Here is a 14,289-nt window from a genome sequence, read left to right as displayed (position 1 = left end):
CCGGACGGCAACGCTGTGTTGGGCAGTGCCGTGGGGGGAGGGCCTATTGAGCAAACCACGACTGAAAATTTTAATTAATAAGCTTGTGCCGGAGGCCCCGGGGGGACAGGCGTCTATGACGTCTTCTGGCCAAACCCCATTTGGCAGAGCCAGGAGACTGAATCGTTACCCCCGGGGCTCCTCCAGAAACAAAAAACCACTGTGGGTGGCCACATGAAATGTTCGAACGCTTACTGCGGAGGAGAGGCTGCCACTCCTCTGTTGGGAGCCAGACTGGTACCGCCTGGATCTCTGTGGTATTCAGGAGGTCTGGTGGACCGGCTCTGGATCCTGCCACCATGAGGGGTGGACAGTCCTCTACTCGGGGCAGGAGACTGCCAAACAACAAGGAGTGGCTCTTCTTCTGAACAAAAGAATGAAGGGGCATGGGAGCGTGGCGGTGAGGTGTGGAAAGCTGTAATCCCCAGGCTACTTTGGGCTCGCCTTCCCATCAACCAAGGGCGATGAGTGGTGGTCGTGGTTACTTATGCCCCCACCGAAGACGAACATCTGTGGAGGGATGCAGGCAAGGCCGATGAGTCAGATGCCTTCTATGACCTCCTGTCACAGGTACTAGCTAAAGTGGCCCCTCGGGATAGAGTCATCTTGTTGGGTGACTTCAATGTCTGATTTGGTCATGATGCTGGCGCCTGGTCTGGAGTGATTGGAAGGCATGGGCCAGATCAGCTCAATAACAACGGCAGGAGGCTGCTAGACTTTTGCGCAGCCCATGGGCTTGTTATTACCAACAAGCTGTTCCGGCATCGGCGCATCCACACAACATCATGGATGCATGTCGGGTATAAGCAAGAACATCTGCTGGACTCCATAGTGATGGAACAGCAGATGTGGGCCCATGTCCTTGACACCAGGACCTACCGCGGAGCTGATCTGCTCACTGACCATCAACTTGTCATCTGTAAGATGCGCCTGCCATTCTTTCACTACGGTGGTGGGTGTACAACCAGGACCCCATTCAAACCCATAGTGGCATGGTCTCAGCTGATCTAAGTTGCAAGCGAGAATGTCATCATCACTTGCGGCTGGGGTTGGCATCATCCCCCACTCCTCCAGATGTCGAGGGGAAATGGGTGAGATTTAGGACTGTGGCTCATGCAGCTGCAATGGCTGCTTTGGGTACACGGTCCAGACCTCCACCGAGACCCTGGCTGACAGAGGAGGTGTTCAGGCTGGCTGAGAAAAAGCGACAGGCCCACTCTCATCGGCTACAGCATCCCACGTCGAAGAATGAGGAGGCTTACCGCAGCCTTCGCTCGTAGGTTCGGAAAGCCGTGAGGAGCTGCAAGGATGGGTGGTGGTCGCAGGTTGCTGCGGAGATGGAGTCTGCCTCAATGGCCTGCGATCACAAATCGCTCTTTAACTCCATCAAAAAAGTAACCTGCAGCGCCATACCGCTTACCCACTTCAGAAATTGTTTCTTGCTGTGGTTGTCCCACCTGATGACGGACACTTGTGTTGCGCTCGAAATGTCGTGATTAAATGTATTTTATTTTTTATACCTACCAAAGAGTATGGATCCTTGCAGTCACGAAAATTTCAAATCTAGATTCAATACAGCATTACTTATTTTTTACAGCAATCCTCACTTCAATGTGTAACAGAGGTGTGTCACTGTATTAACCTTTTCTCCATCTCTATGTATTTCCACGTATTCCTTGCAAAATGACATTGTGCCTCTTTGGGGTTTCACATGTGTAAATAAGGGATTCTCAACCAAGCATCGAGAAATCCCCCTCGATATTTGACCTTATTTATATTTGTGTTGTCTCGATAAATTGTTTAAAAATGGTTAATCATCAACTCTTTTATTTACATTCCTGTAAAAGTAAAAAACGATGTTCCTGTAAGTCACGTGGGTGTGCTGCAATGCATCTGCTTTCCTCTGCCAAACATAAAACAACCTTATTTTTTGCAAAGTTTTGCCTTTCATAGTAAATACATATTACAGTATTAATACGTGATTTTTTTTCTCCACTCCCTGACGATCGTCATCAGGATGATGACCGCTTGTGTTGCGATCGAAATGTCGTAGTTTTTTTGTTATTTTCTTTGAACCTATCTACGTGCCTTTACCGAAAGACCCAAATAATATGAATAGAGGAGTCCCTGTATAGTTATACCAAATGTTTGCTTTCACGGCCTTCTAAAACATAATTTGAAGTTGTATCAGTCACTAATGCCCAGCTGCATGTTGTAAGTGGTTATGCTGCATCTTAGTTCCCTCGTCAAAATACATTAAACAGAACCCTTTCGTGCTGTATAGTACCAGCCTGTTTGTAGCGAACTATGTTTATTTTTTCGTGTGCTGTTCTCCTGAAGTCAGCAAATTCTTATCGCAGTTTGGAGCCAGGTCCTGACCTGCCAATAATGTTGGTTAAATACTTGAAACGGGGTTAGGCTGGCTCACATAACGGGAGCTTGGCACCACACGGCACGGAGAAGTCACTGGTAGGTCCTGCAAGCTCTTTTTAATACTTTAAACAATTATAAAAAGTATGTTATAAAGTATACATTACGTTATTCATGTACAAATTAAAATTCCAAACGTGTAGCTTCGCATCCCGTTGTGTACATTAAATTATAAAGAATGTTTCAAACATTGCACGGTAAGAATTATAATCTGCGCTGATATGGGTGGAATCTTATGGTGGATTTCTATTCTCTGCACTTATCCATTCAGTTTTCTCTTAGCTTTGAGAAAATGTCTTAAATTTGGATGTCTGCCAACAAATTCATCCTAATATCCATGCTTAGTACCCAGGGCTACTGCTTCTGGATGCATCCTCTCATCGGCTAACATTACCTGCATTTTTGTTATAGCCATGATTAATCCACTGCTATTTGGTAATGCATTGTAACAATTCACCCAGCACCTGCACATGAGCTGATGCCAAACTCAGCTCAATAGTTCTGCTCACGATTGACATATTCGCAATATTAAAGTAGATTGATTTTCCATTCTCAAAAAGGGCAAGCTATCGTAGATTCCTATATAAAATGTAACTTTTAAAAGTGTATTAACTCCAAGTATATTGTTGCTGTTAATTCGGGTTTTGTAACAATATTGTGTTTCAGGCAGCCATGGGATCTAAAAGCAAATACAAGCTCAAGATGTGTTCTGCAAGCGGTTTGCAACTTCTGGGGCTGTTCGTGTTGTTAAACATTATTCCTCAAGCAAAAGGTAGTTAATGCCAGAAGTATAATCGCGAAATTGGTGCGCCAAACTATAATATTTTGTTATTTGGCCAAATACTTAGTTCGCTGTCTTGCAATGCATTTGAACAGTAAAGAGATCAACACGAATGCAGTTAATATACTATTATGATACTTGTTCACCCAGGAAAGTCTTACGGAGCCTCACTCTTTTGCAGGAGGGTCCTGTCGAGTTTTCATAGTTGGGGGTGATGTTTCTATGTGTAATCTCAATCGAGTAAAACATAGGTAATTTGTCAGAATTGGAATGTTTGGCCTATACCTATTATATTGTGCAGGTTTTTTCATCTATGAAAGCAAGACCATTTTGAAAACGAATCCTAATTTTCCTTAAAATTTGATGTGTTGTATGACTATTTTTCTTTCAGCCGCTTGTGGAAAGCCAATAGCTGTGCAACATAGTTCTTTGCACCCACAATTTGCAAGACAAACATCGTTTGACAATGGTCAAACGGCAACCTTCCGGTGCAATACAGGCTACAGTGTGAAAGGAAGAACCTACTCTATTAAGTGTCTCCAAAATGAGTGGAGTCCAGTTCAATTCTCCTGTGAACGTAAGTATCGTCAGCCATGATCAATGTACCACTGGATGAATGCCTTTCCAAGGATTTAGCCATCTCCTATGGTCCTATGATGTAACAATCTAAAGTATTGCCTCGTTATTCGTGACGGATAAGTTTCAGAAGTGCTCGTGAATATCAAATTTCACAGATAATATGGCCTACGCAAAAAACTAATCGTTTTAATGAATCACCTTACATAAACACAGATGAGCTATTAAATACATTATTATTAACTGATCACTTTATCTCATCACTTGATCTCATCACTTTCTCTCGATGCTGTTGTGTAGCGTTCCAGATGCAATTCATGGATAGCGAAAATTGTGGCTAGTAAATTCACGAATAACGATGTAACACTGTACGAAGCCCCTGCACACTCGACTGATTTGTTTACTCGGTATCTGGGCGGACATTTTGTTTGGTGCGTTTGATCCCTTGGTTGCCATTCCCACATTAGTCTTGAGAATCACCGGCCATGATCCATCATAGCAACATGTCCTGCCCAATCCCGCTTACTTTTTTAAACAATGTGAAATCTTTAATCTGCGCATGATCTCTAATCTACTTGTTACTCTTTTCTGTCTTAATATAATTTCAACCATGCATCTCTCCGTGCCTCTTTGTGCACTTCTGAGCCTTTGTTGCATTATCTTAAGGTACACGCGGCAGTAAGATGCTAAATCCCTCCGCCTGGTATGTAGGAGGTCGTGGGTTCGATCCTGACCCTGACGCCTGTACATATATATGGAGTTTGCATGTTCTCCCCGTGCCGGGGTGGATTTTTCTTTGGATCCTTCCAGAGTATTTGACTACTATACATTTCCACGTGATCGTCCACTTCGTTTGGCAGTACTGTTACTGTTGCTTTGTTGTCTTTCATAGAATTCCTGTAGTGGTGTTGGCTTTTTTGCACTTCTCCAACGTCTGCTACTGTTGTTTTGTTGTTATTCATTGGCTTTGCTACAGTGGCATTGGTTTTCTGCACCTTTATAGCCCCGCCCACTTTTCCCCTTCGTCCAGTAGCATTCCACGCAATGCTACTCTCCCCCCCTCCCTGGCTCCTCCCCCTCTCTTCTATAACCCCTTACCACAGCATCTCTCCCACTTTAGCTAAAACAATCCTTGCTGTAGTCTTCACACCTGATGATGATTGCTTGTGTTGCAATCGAAACGTCGTGATTTAATTTATTTTATATTTTATACGTGACTTTACCGAAAGAACCAAAGAGTATGGATCCCTGCAGTCACGGAAACTTCAAATCTAGAATTAAATTTACATCAGGGTACCATGGTATATAGTGAGGTCTCCTGACTATTATTCACTGAGATTCTGGCTTCTATGTGAGCACTAGGAAAAAGGGCCATTGCAAGAAACGTAACATTATTTTCTTTTCAGAAAGTGATTGACGGATGTAATCCAAAATATAGGTTTTTTTTGGGGTTAGATCGCGTAAATATCAATGTGTCGGAGAGTAAATCCATCCACATTTACAATCTGAGTATGACGTTTCGCCAGTAATTACAACTAGCATCAGGCGACAGCCAAATTTGTGGATAAATCCTCCTCTTTCTTCACGAATGTGTTAACTTTTGACATGAATTGATCGATCTCAAGGGCCACAGCTTCACTATGCCATTTGCTATACTGCCATCTATTGGCCACCACAGCTCAACGGATTTGGGTGTTTCAAATATTTGCACGATTCACCAAATCACTTGCCTGCGTTGCTCAGCTATTACACGTAAACGTTGTACGTTATTCTGAAATGGCAAAGATACACATGCAACAAAACTAATTAATGGGAATTCATGGCTCTTAATCGTTATGTACTGTTTGGTGTATCTCTCAGTCATCTCAGCTCATGGCAACTGCGTCTATTCCATGACCTGCCAGTGAGACTTCGAAACTTCACGTGGCCTCAAAGTGCACCTCACATGGCACAAGTGCCGTGGTGACGTCACTGCCACTTGGTGGCAAACTGCGGGTTGTTGTTAATGTCAGACTTGGAGAAGGCAATAGACTCATAATCTTTAAAAATACTACCATGAACTAATTTTTATTTAAAAAAATCATCCGTTTATATTGCAGCCAAAAACTGTGGATTCCCAGGAGAGAGTGAACATGGTTACTGGGATGGTGAAGCGTTCACCTTTGGAAAGGACGTGAGATTTGTTTGCAACGATGGGTATGTACACACTTAATAAAAGCCCGTGGTTTATTAAAGATCAGTAGGGGTGCACAATTTGAAAAAAAACAATACTATAATGTGAATGCATTCACACCCTCGACAGTTATCTGAGTGGTGTAATTTATTGCTCGGTGATGAACCCCACTCTCAAAGGAAAGGGTGGATGTAAATACATTCCTGGGACACACATGCTCTGGATTATAAGACGCTTGGGAAAGTAAGACGCACACCAAACTTGTCCCCGGTGCCATTAAGGTTATACAAATCTGGTCGTGCACACACACATACCAACCAGATAATATTACGCACGCCCAAATGTGTGTGTAAAATAAGTCAGTGAGTGCTACTAATGTAGACGGAGGTGTTGCACCACTCCTCTGAAATGTGCATATTAATGCAGAGTTACCGGTGTCCTCAATCCTGTTTTCCTGGCGAATTTAAATTAAACTATTAACTCCTTGCACACACGTTAACTGGAACCGACAATTTGCTGTTATTGGACATGTAATTATGCAGATAGAGTTTTCGGGCATCAGTTTTTCTGGAGCTGTTATTTCTGATTATGGGGTATTGCATGAAAAAGCCAAGAGAATTGCAACAAACAAACAACCAGGGTCTGTTACATTACTAAAAATACGTAAAGTAAAATTTGAGTCCAAACGTATGCATTAGTGCTGTAAAACGTTGGTGAAGAAATCCCATTAGTTGATGTAACTGTTATCTTTCCTTAATTTTTTATGCAAGTATTATTTTCATTAAATAAGCCATGGCAGTTAGTCGATGCTACCTACTGTATCATGGCAAAAGCTAACAGTATCCACAACGGAAAGTATTCACAATGAGCAGAAAGCTTGAGTAGTATACAATTTCTGTTTTATACACACACTTAATATGTTTCATGTTAATGTTCCAGATATGCCTTATATGACATTCATCTTCTTTTTCCCACAAAACTATATTCTCTTTCAAACGTACGCTTAGTGTGTCAATTTACTTTTTTTGAAGAATTAGTTTTGTTTTTGTCAAACATCTTCAGGATAATGTTGTAATATGGCCAATGGTGTGAATGAAAGCCCACCATAAATATAACTATCGACAAATTAACTTTGCACTGTAGATAATTCTTGTTTGTAAATTAAAATAATTACATGCATAGACAATGAAGGAACGACAAGAGTCACATTAACTAATGGGACTTCTTCGCCAACGTTTTACAGCAGTACTGCATATGTGTAATGGGTTCCAGAGACACTTGTAGAGGTAACTTCTTTATTACAATACAACACTCCAACAGTCCTGATATTCTGTTACAGCCTAGGTACACAGCCTAGGTACACAGCCTACCTGATTCTAGCTACGCTCTGGGGTCCTCCGGCTACAATTACCCTAGGGGAGGCTACCTGACCCGACCCAGCCAAGGTGCGGGTCTAGACTCTGGCTTCCTCGGAACTCGCCCTTACAAGGGCGTAGAGCCGGGAGTCCTAGAGTCCCACCACTGGCCCGCACAGCGTCCCGGCCCTTACAAGGACAAGCGGGACGAGGGGGTCCAGGGTCCTAAGCTGGCTGGTCTTGAGTCTTGAGCTGCGACTGGCCCCGATTGGCCAGGGAGCGGCCCTTTTATCCCTCTCGCCCATCGAGGGGTGGGGTTGTCTCGGCTCCCAGATACCCCACAGCCCCCCGTTGGTGGAGCCAAGGGGCTTAGCTATCTGGGTTGTCTGGGATCCTAGGGCCCGGCGCCGAGGGCTTAGCTGTCTAGGATCCTAGAGCCCCCAGCAGCCCCTCCCCTGTTGGGCTGGCACAGTGGCCCCTCCCCTGGGGGTTCGAGCTACCTGCAGATGGGCCCTGTCCACCACTGCTGGTAAGTGTGGCCCATCTATGGCACTACATATGTTTAGACTCAAATGTTACTTTATACGTTTTTGGTAATGGAACAGACCAGGGTTGGTTGTTGTAATTCTCTGGGCTTTACCGTTCAAATTGTAGATTTTAGGGTTGTCTATGAACGTATTCATTTTCATTTAATAGGTACGTCATAGCTGGGAGGCAAGATTACAGAACGTGCCAAGCCGATGGAACGTGGTCCCATGAAGTCCCAGTGTGCGAGCGTAAGTAAATCTCACATCCTTCATCAAAACCAGGTGGGAGCTCATGCAGATGCACTGCCTACGAGCAGCAGCAGTAGCAGAACTAGCTTGGGGGCAGGAGTTGCCTTTGCCCTTCTGGTGGATGAAGCTACGAGTTGGGGCCCCCTGTACAACCATCATGAGATATGTTTTCAACAGTTTAGTATTGGAAGTAGTTTTTAAAAAAATTAAACAAACGTAATGTAATGAAACGTAATTTGCTTTGAATGAGAGTAACTTGAGTAAACGAACATTGGACATAAAACTCAGTTTTTGGGATATTGCGTTCGATATGCGTAAATTATATTGCAAAGACGTACTGGATAGCTGTAGTGGATGCATTTTGCAAAGACGGAGTGCCCCTACAGCGTTAAATGTTCGACACGGTGAGGGTCAAAATGTAATTAGGCTAGAGGAGGCACGATATATAGGCTCGGTGCGACCGTGCAAGACTTATCAAATATTGGGGCCCCACCTCACGGATTGCCACACCTCATGAGCTGACAATACTGTATAGTCACGCCAACACCTACAAGGTGCAGTATTCGAAAATGTGGGAAACCATCCTCAGTATGACATTCAACTGCATCCATTGATGGTGTCACCTACAAGCATTGATGAGGAAGGCAAGGAAAAAGCACCTCAATGATCATCCCCTAGTTATGGCACAGAAACATAGGACGGGGTGCGGTGTTGTGAGTAGAACAGGGAGGAGTGGCATCACATTTAATTCATAAAGCTTGAGCCATGGACCAGCCCTTGGGCAAAGAACTTGGCAGTTCCGAGGCAGTAGTTATGGAGAAGTGCTTTGTTAATTATTGTACCCCAAAGACAAAGATCCCCCATATAGCCTTAACCGACTGTTAGGGCAAGTGCTGTTGGTGAGCACCTATAATCCTATCCCCCATATTGTTACAGATACATGGCATTCTATCCTCACATATGCCTACACACACATTCACGGCCAATGACTTAGATGCCCTCTATCCTCATACCATGTAAAGGCAAGGGTCGTTTGTATATACTAAAAGTGGTGTCACACAGTGGAAGGTTTTGCCATCACTACACGTTCGTCTCCTCGGTGTTAAAATTCACACAGCACAGAAGGTGTTTAGTTAAGGCAGACCCAACATTGGCAAGGCTTAGAACATGTTCAGATACCACTTGCCACTAGTTTGCATGGCCAGGAATCGATTCCAAATTGCCGAGATCATAACGATGTGTGAAAAATTACACTGCACCTCTCCCCCTATGCATATTGAAAGTTGCACAGGACAGAAGACTTTGCCTTATGTTGCTGATGAACATCATGGATCCTATTAACCGCAAATCTACTCCAAAATGTATTCATTTGCTGCATGAAACATTCATGGATAAGTGTAAGCTGTTCCACAGAGCAGGATGGGGAAAAACACGGATAGTTATGAGTCACAAAAAGAATAGGGCCTCGGATACGGGGAATTTCTGCCAACTCTATGGCTGCCGTGGGTAATATAGGTCACGGGTGACAGGGTCACCGATAAGCGGAGTTACGTAGTACGATTGGAAAATGTTGTAATGAATATGTATGTATGTTTGTTTTGCAGCCATAAAATGCGACACTCCCGAAGAAGTGGAAAACGGAAGAGTTTCCTTTCCATCTGAATTGGATTATGATTCGATCGTGACATACCACTGCAACCAAGGGTTCTCTCTCATCGGGAACAAAATTAGACGATGCAATGAGAAGGGGGTCTGGAGCGACAGTGCTCCTGCTTGTAAAGGTGAGCTGTGGAGGGGAAGCCAAGTGCTTAAGTTTAGATTGGTAAACACATTTGGTTTCCGAGCCGATTGACAGGCTGGTATCATCTGCCAGTCGGGGCCGATGTTGTTATGCGATTTTACCCATCTATATTTGCCCCCTGTCCATCCATAAAATCCTCTGGCAAATCTGTGCTATACTTCATCAATTCATCAACCCCTTTGTCAAACCTTTGCCGTTGTATCACAACCTTGTTTACCCCTTAACATCGTAAATATTCCTTCAAAACATTCTGAAGCAGGTTAGTGCTGGACACAGCTGCATTTGCCAATGTAATTTGTATTTTTGACCCTGACCCATGTATCGATAGTTCAATTTTATTTACAATTTTATTGAGGAGCTGTGTCCTGGCATGATCTGTGACTCTTTTCTGTTGTTTCAGTGCCTTTCTCAAGCTTGGGAATTGGAGTACTTATGCAATTTGAACTTTCTACTTTTTTATTTAAGGGATGCCACGGTGGTGTGATGTTATTTTCCTAGCCTGGTATGCAGGAGTATGGGGGTTCGATTCTGACCGTGACATCTGTATATTTGGAGTTTACATGTTCTCTCCGTGGTCGCGTGGATTGTGTTTCCGGATACTCCGGTTTCCCTCGACGTTTAGAAACATGCGATTAGATAATTTAGATAATTTGTCAGCTATAAATTTCAACATGATAAGCCACTTTGTTGAGCTATCATTTGTGGCCAGATCATTTTTGAAAAAGCTAATAGCTCAGTGGACTTTGCCTCATAAAATAAAAATAGTTCAGTTTTATTAGATGTTTTAGCTATTTGCTTACCTTTTCTATACTTTGCACTCCTATCGTGTTTTTCTATTGTTTGTTGTTGTAACGTTCTGACCTGCCCCTACTGGATATCTGTGAAAAAGAGCTGTATAGCTCATCGGATTCCTCCAGTGTAAATATTCGGATACTCCGGGGTCTACGCTGATTCATCGGGCTAAGAAAGTGTCAGATGGTGATAGTCTGAGAAGTGAAATTAAATATTTTAAAGAAGCGCTGCAATTAATCGGTTACAATTGTTGAGGTGTAAATGATGACTCGGAGGCAGATGTTCTGTAGGGGCTTACGCCAGGTATTTGTTAAGGGCTTACGCCAGTAACTGATGGAGGAATATTTCACTTGTCCCCAGGGGTAGGGGTACTGGGAGGCCCCTAGCACACCCACAGGCTACCCTAGCCCGGTGTTAATTCCCCCCTACTCTGGGTCCCGACTTCCACCCTCACACATTCACGGCTCTCGACGACGACCTTGTTCATGGCACGGGTTCCAACCTAAATACCCCAGGGGGACATGACATCACCGTCCCGTCCGCCATGCATGATGTCACTCTCTGACGTCACTGCACCGGAGGGTGAGCATGACGTAACGTCATTAACTACTACTCTACATCACCCCCCGCTTCCCCCGTGAAAAAAAAAATCAGCCGACCCGACTGCAACCATTACGGCTGCTAGAACACAACCCAACACTAGGGCAGCACGGTACAGGGCAACTTTGGGGATGGTCCCCACATGGGACACCGGAACGTGTCTGAAGAAGGCAGGGGACGAAGAAACGGCCCCACTGGCCGTCACCGTATCCGCACACCCCGCAAGCGTGTGCGTGACGCCGGCCCGCTCCCCCGTGCTACGTCGGAATCGGTGGTGTGCTGGCAGGTGTCAAGTCCGCCGGCCCATCCGCCGGATGAGGCGAAGCTGGTGGAATTACTGGCGGGGTTTCTGCAGGCGCACACAAAGGCATGGCATCGATCACGCCATCACAACCCGTGCGGCCCGGCTCGGCAGACACAGTCACCCGGCCCCTGAGCAGTGGAGATGAGGGGATTCTGGCCGGCGCGAGAGAAGAGAAAAAATAATACACAATTCAGACGCGTTGGATGCACAACCAACACGGCGATGAAACCAAATACAGTAGAACCTCGGAGATGCAACGCACCAGAACCCGAACAAATCGGTGTTCAAACAATCGGTGTTGGACTGGCCGTCTGGAACGAATTAAGTTCGATCTCTGGGGTACCACTGTATGTACACCTTCACCCACACAACAGGGGTGGCAGGGTTCCCCAACCCCCAGCCACCATTCCATCCGCTAGGTGGTGACAGAGCGAAGACGGAAGAACTGCCTAGTGCTCACGCACTCACACACCCCCAATTAGGACGTCATCCGACATCCTGGGTCGAGATGTCATGTGTCGAAGAAGTAACGCTTCAGGGACGCCCCAGGATCCGCATTTTAGTTAAAGAAAATAGTTCAGCGTGAAAATTGCCCAAAATGGCGATCGCACACGCGAACCGCATCCCCATGGTTTCCGGTGCTTCGCTTAAAATGGCGGCCGCACGCGTGGTTTCCCGCGCTCGCACAACATAGCAACCCTCCCTTGAAGGTCACCCCGGGCATCTCATGCCACCATGTATCACTGCCCGCCTTTGCGACGCACACGCATCGGCCGTTTTAGGGGAACCTTAACCGAGTCTCCCTCCGAGACCCGCACCGCAGCCTATAGCCGTACTGACCAAGCCAAGAACGGCCATCGTTCACTTACTGCACAACATGCACCCTAACAACGGAGGGATACAGTCTCCATGCAACTGGACAACAATGCCCGAAAACCACGAATCTCCAGCCCACTGTTTCTATGCGCCTCGGAGTGTCTCAATCTCCGGGCCGTCAGGGCAAGCCTACAGCTCCAGACGCACTACGGTGGGTCTCAACCTCCGGGCCGTCAGGTCAAGCCATCAGCCGTAGCATGACGGGACCACAACTCACCGAGCCATGTGAGCGCACAGCCCACTAGGCTAGGCACGCCATGGAATGTCTCGATCTCCGGGCTGTCAGGTCAAGCCATCCGCCATAACATGACGGGACCACAACTCTCGTGTTAGACACACAACACTCACAGGGCCATCCTGGTCAGGATCTGTGCCCCAAGATAGGCGAAAGCCAGTATTACAATTCCAAACACTGGCAGTATGTCAGCTTCCCAATTTAAATGCTCCATACCACTGACGGCAGAGCCACAACCCAAGGCAATCATCCCCGCACAATCGCAATTTCACACCATCACAACACATACAATTGGAATTAGGATCCTCCCACTGAATTGATCCGACGCCGAACAGGTACGCCAACCAATGGCCACAACAACACACCTCACATCCCGTATCCGTATACATCGTCTCCGAGACTCGCCTTTCAGCATGCGGCTGCACCGATCGAGCCGAGAGAGCAACGCAACTTGGCAGAAAGTAACAGAAATGCATTCCCGATTCATGTAGAACACAAGGGCCCTTCACGCACAAAAGACATGACCTGTGCAACAATGGACAGGAACCAACCAGTGAGTTGGAACCACACCGAACCTTGCATTTCAAAATCCCCCTCAACATTTACCATGGGACTCAGGGATTAGAATTTGAGGAGCAAAAAAAAACTATACACAAACACCCAATAATCGCCGAATAGAGTAATACAGTATATGCAGTATACAGTGAGGGAAAAAAGTAATTGATCCCCTGCTAATTTTGTATGTTTGCCCACTGACAAAGAAATAATCAGTCTATAATTTTAATGGTAGGTTTATTTGTACAGTGAGAGACAGAATAACAACAACAAAATCCAGAAAAACGCATGTCAAAAATGTTATAAATTGATTTGCATTTTAATGAGGGAAAAAAGTATTTGACCCCTCTGCAAAACATGACTTAGCACTTGGTGGTGAACACAAGTATTGTCATCACATCTACGCCTCTATTTAAGGAAAAAACAGGTGGACTTTTCCACAAATCTGGCTGTCGCCCGATGAAGCTAGTTGTAATTACTGGTGAAACTTCGTACTCAGATTGTAAATGTTATAGTTTGGCTCTCTAACACACCGGTGTGTTGTTGTCTCGGCCTCGCTGTACGCTGCGTTGCACCGCTAGCTGAGTAGTTAACCTCGCGTCCAATAAACCCTCAGAGCCAGGATGAACGTCCGACTCCAAACGTCATTTATTGAAATTAACGAGGTAAAACTGGTGAGAAAACAGCACAGATACAGCATCTGTTAATACCCGGAAACACCAACACAATGAATGAACACCACAGCATCATAACATTGTCTTAGATAACATGTTTCTCAACAATAGATCCTGGATGGACCAGGCACCTACATTACCACTGAATTCATATTCCACTGAATAGCTATACAAGAGCATAAGCTACTGTGTTACATAAAGGCACACCGTGTTATCATCACACTGCACCCCAAATGTACAGTACTACACATAACACTGCACTATGAATGAGACATTTTGTCATCCTTGCTCTCCAGATCGCAATAAAGTTACTTGGGTACAA

At 45.2% G+C, this 14,289-nt stretch overlaps 1 protein-coding gene across 3 annotated transcripts in view; it reads left to right on the top strand.

Moving 5' to 3' along the window:
• Window positions 1–2,355: 2,355 nt before the first annotated feature.
• The window catches only part of LOC144731255 (sushi, von Willebrand factor type A, EGF and pentraxin domain-containing protein 1-like), a 61,681-nt gene continuing 49,747 nt past the window's right edge, over window positions 2,356–14,289 (top strand). For 2 of the 3 annotated variants that reach the window (XM_078612285.1, XM_078612283.1), the window contains exons 1-6: window positions 2,356–2,508; window positions 3,136–3,241; window positions 3,642–3,827; window positions 5,926–6,022; window positions 8,051–8,130; window positions 9,735–9,911. In XM_078612285.1, the coding sequence (XP_078468411.1) occupies window positions 3,142–3,241; window positions 3,642–3,827; window positions 5,926–6,022; window positions 8,051–8,130; window positions 9,735–9,911 (640 nt within the window). In that variant the 5' untranslated portion in view covers window positions 2,356–2,508; window positions 3,136–3,141. The remainder of the gene's footprint in view (window positions 2,509–3,135; window positions 3,242–3,641; window positions 3,828–5,925; window positions 6,023–8,050; window positions 8,131–9,734; window positions 9,912–14,289) is intronic. The other variant, XM_078612284.1, reaches the window with a different exon arrangement.

Source organism: Lampetra planeri, chromosome 38 (assembly GCF_965212315.1).
Source record: "Lampetra planeri chromosome 38, kcLamPlan1.2.h2, whole genome shotgun sequence".
Classification (NCBI taxonomy): Eukaryota; Metazoa; Chordata; class Hyperoartia; order Petromyzontiformes; family Petromyzontidae; genus Lampetra; species Lampetra planeri.
The sequence above is the reverse complement of the archived record's forward strand: the minus strand, read 5'-3'. Positions and strand labels throughout refer to the sequence as shown.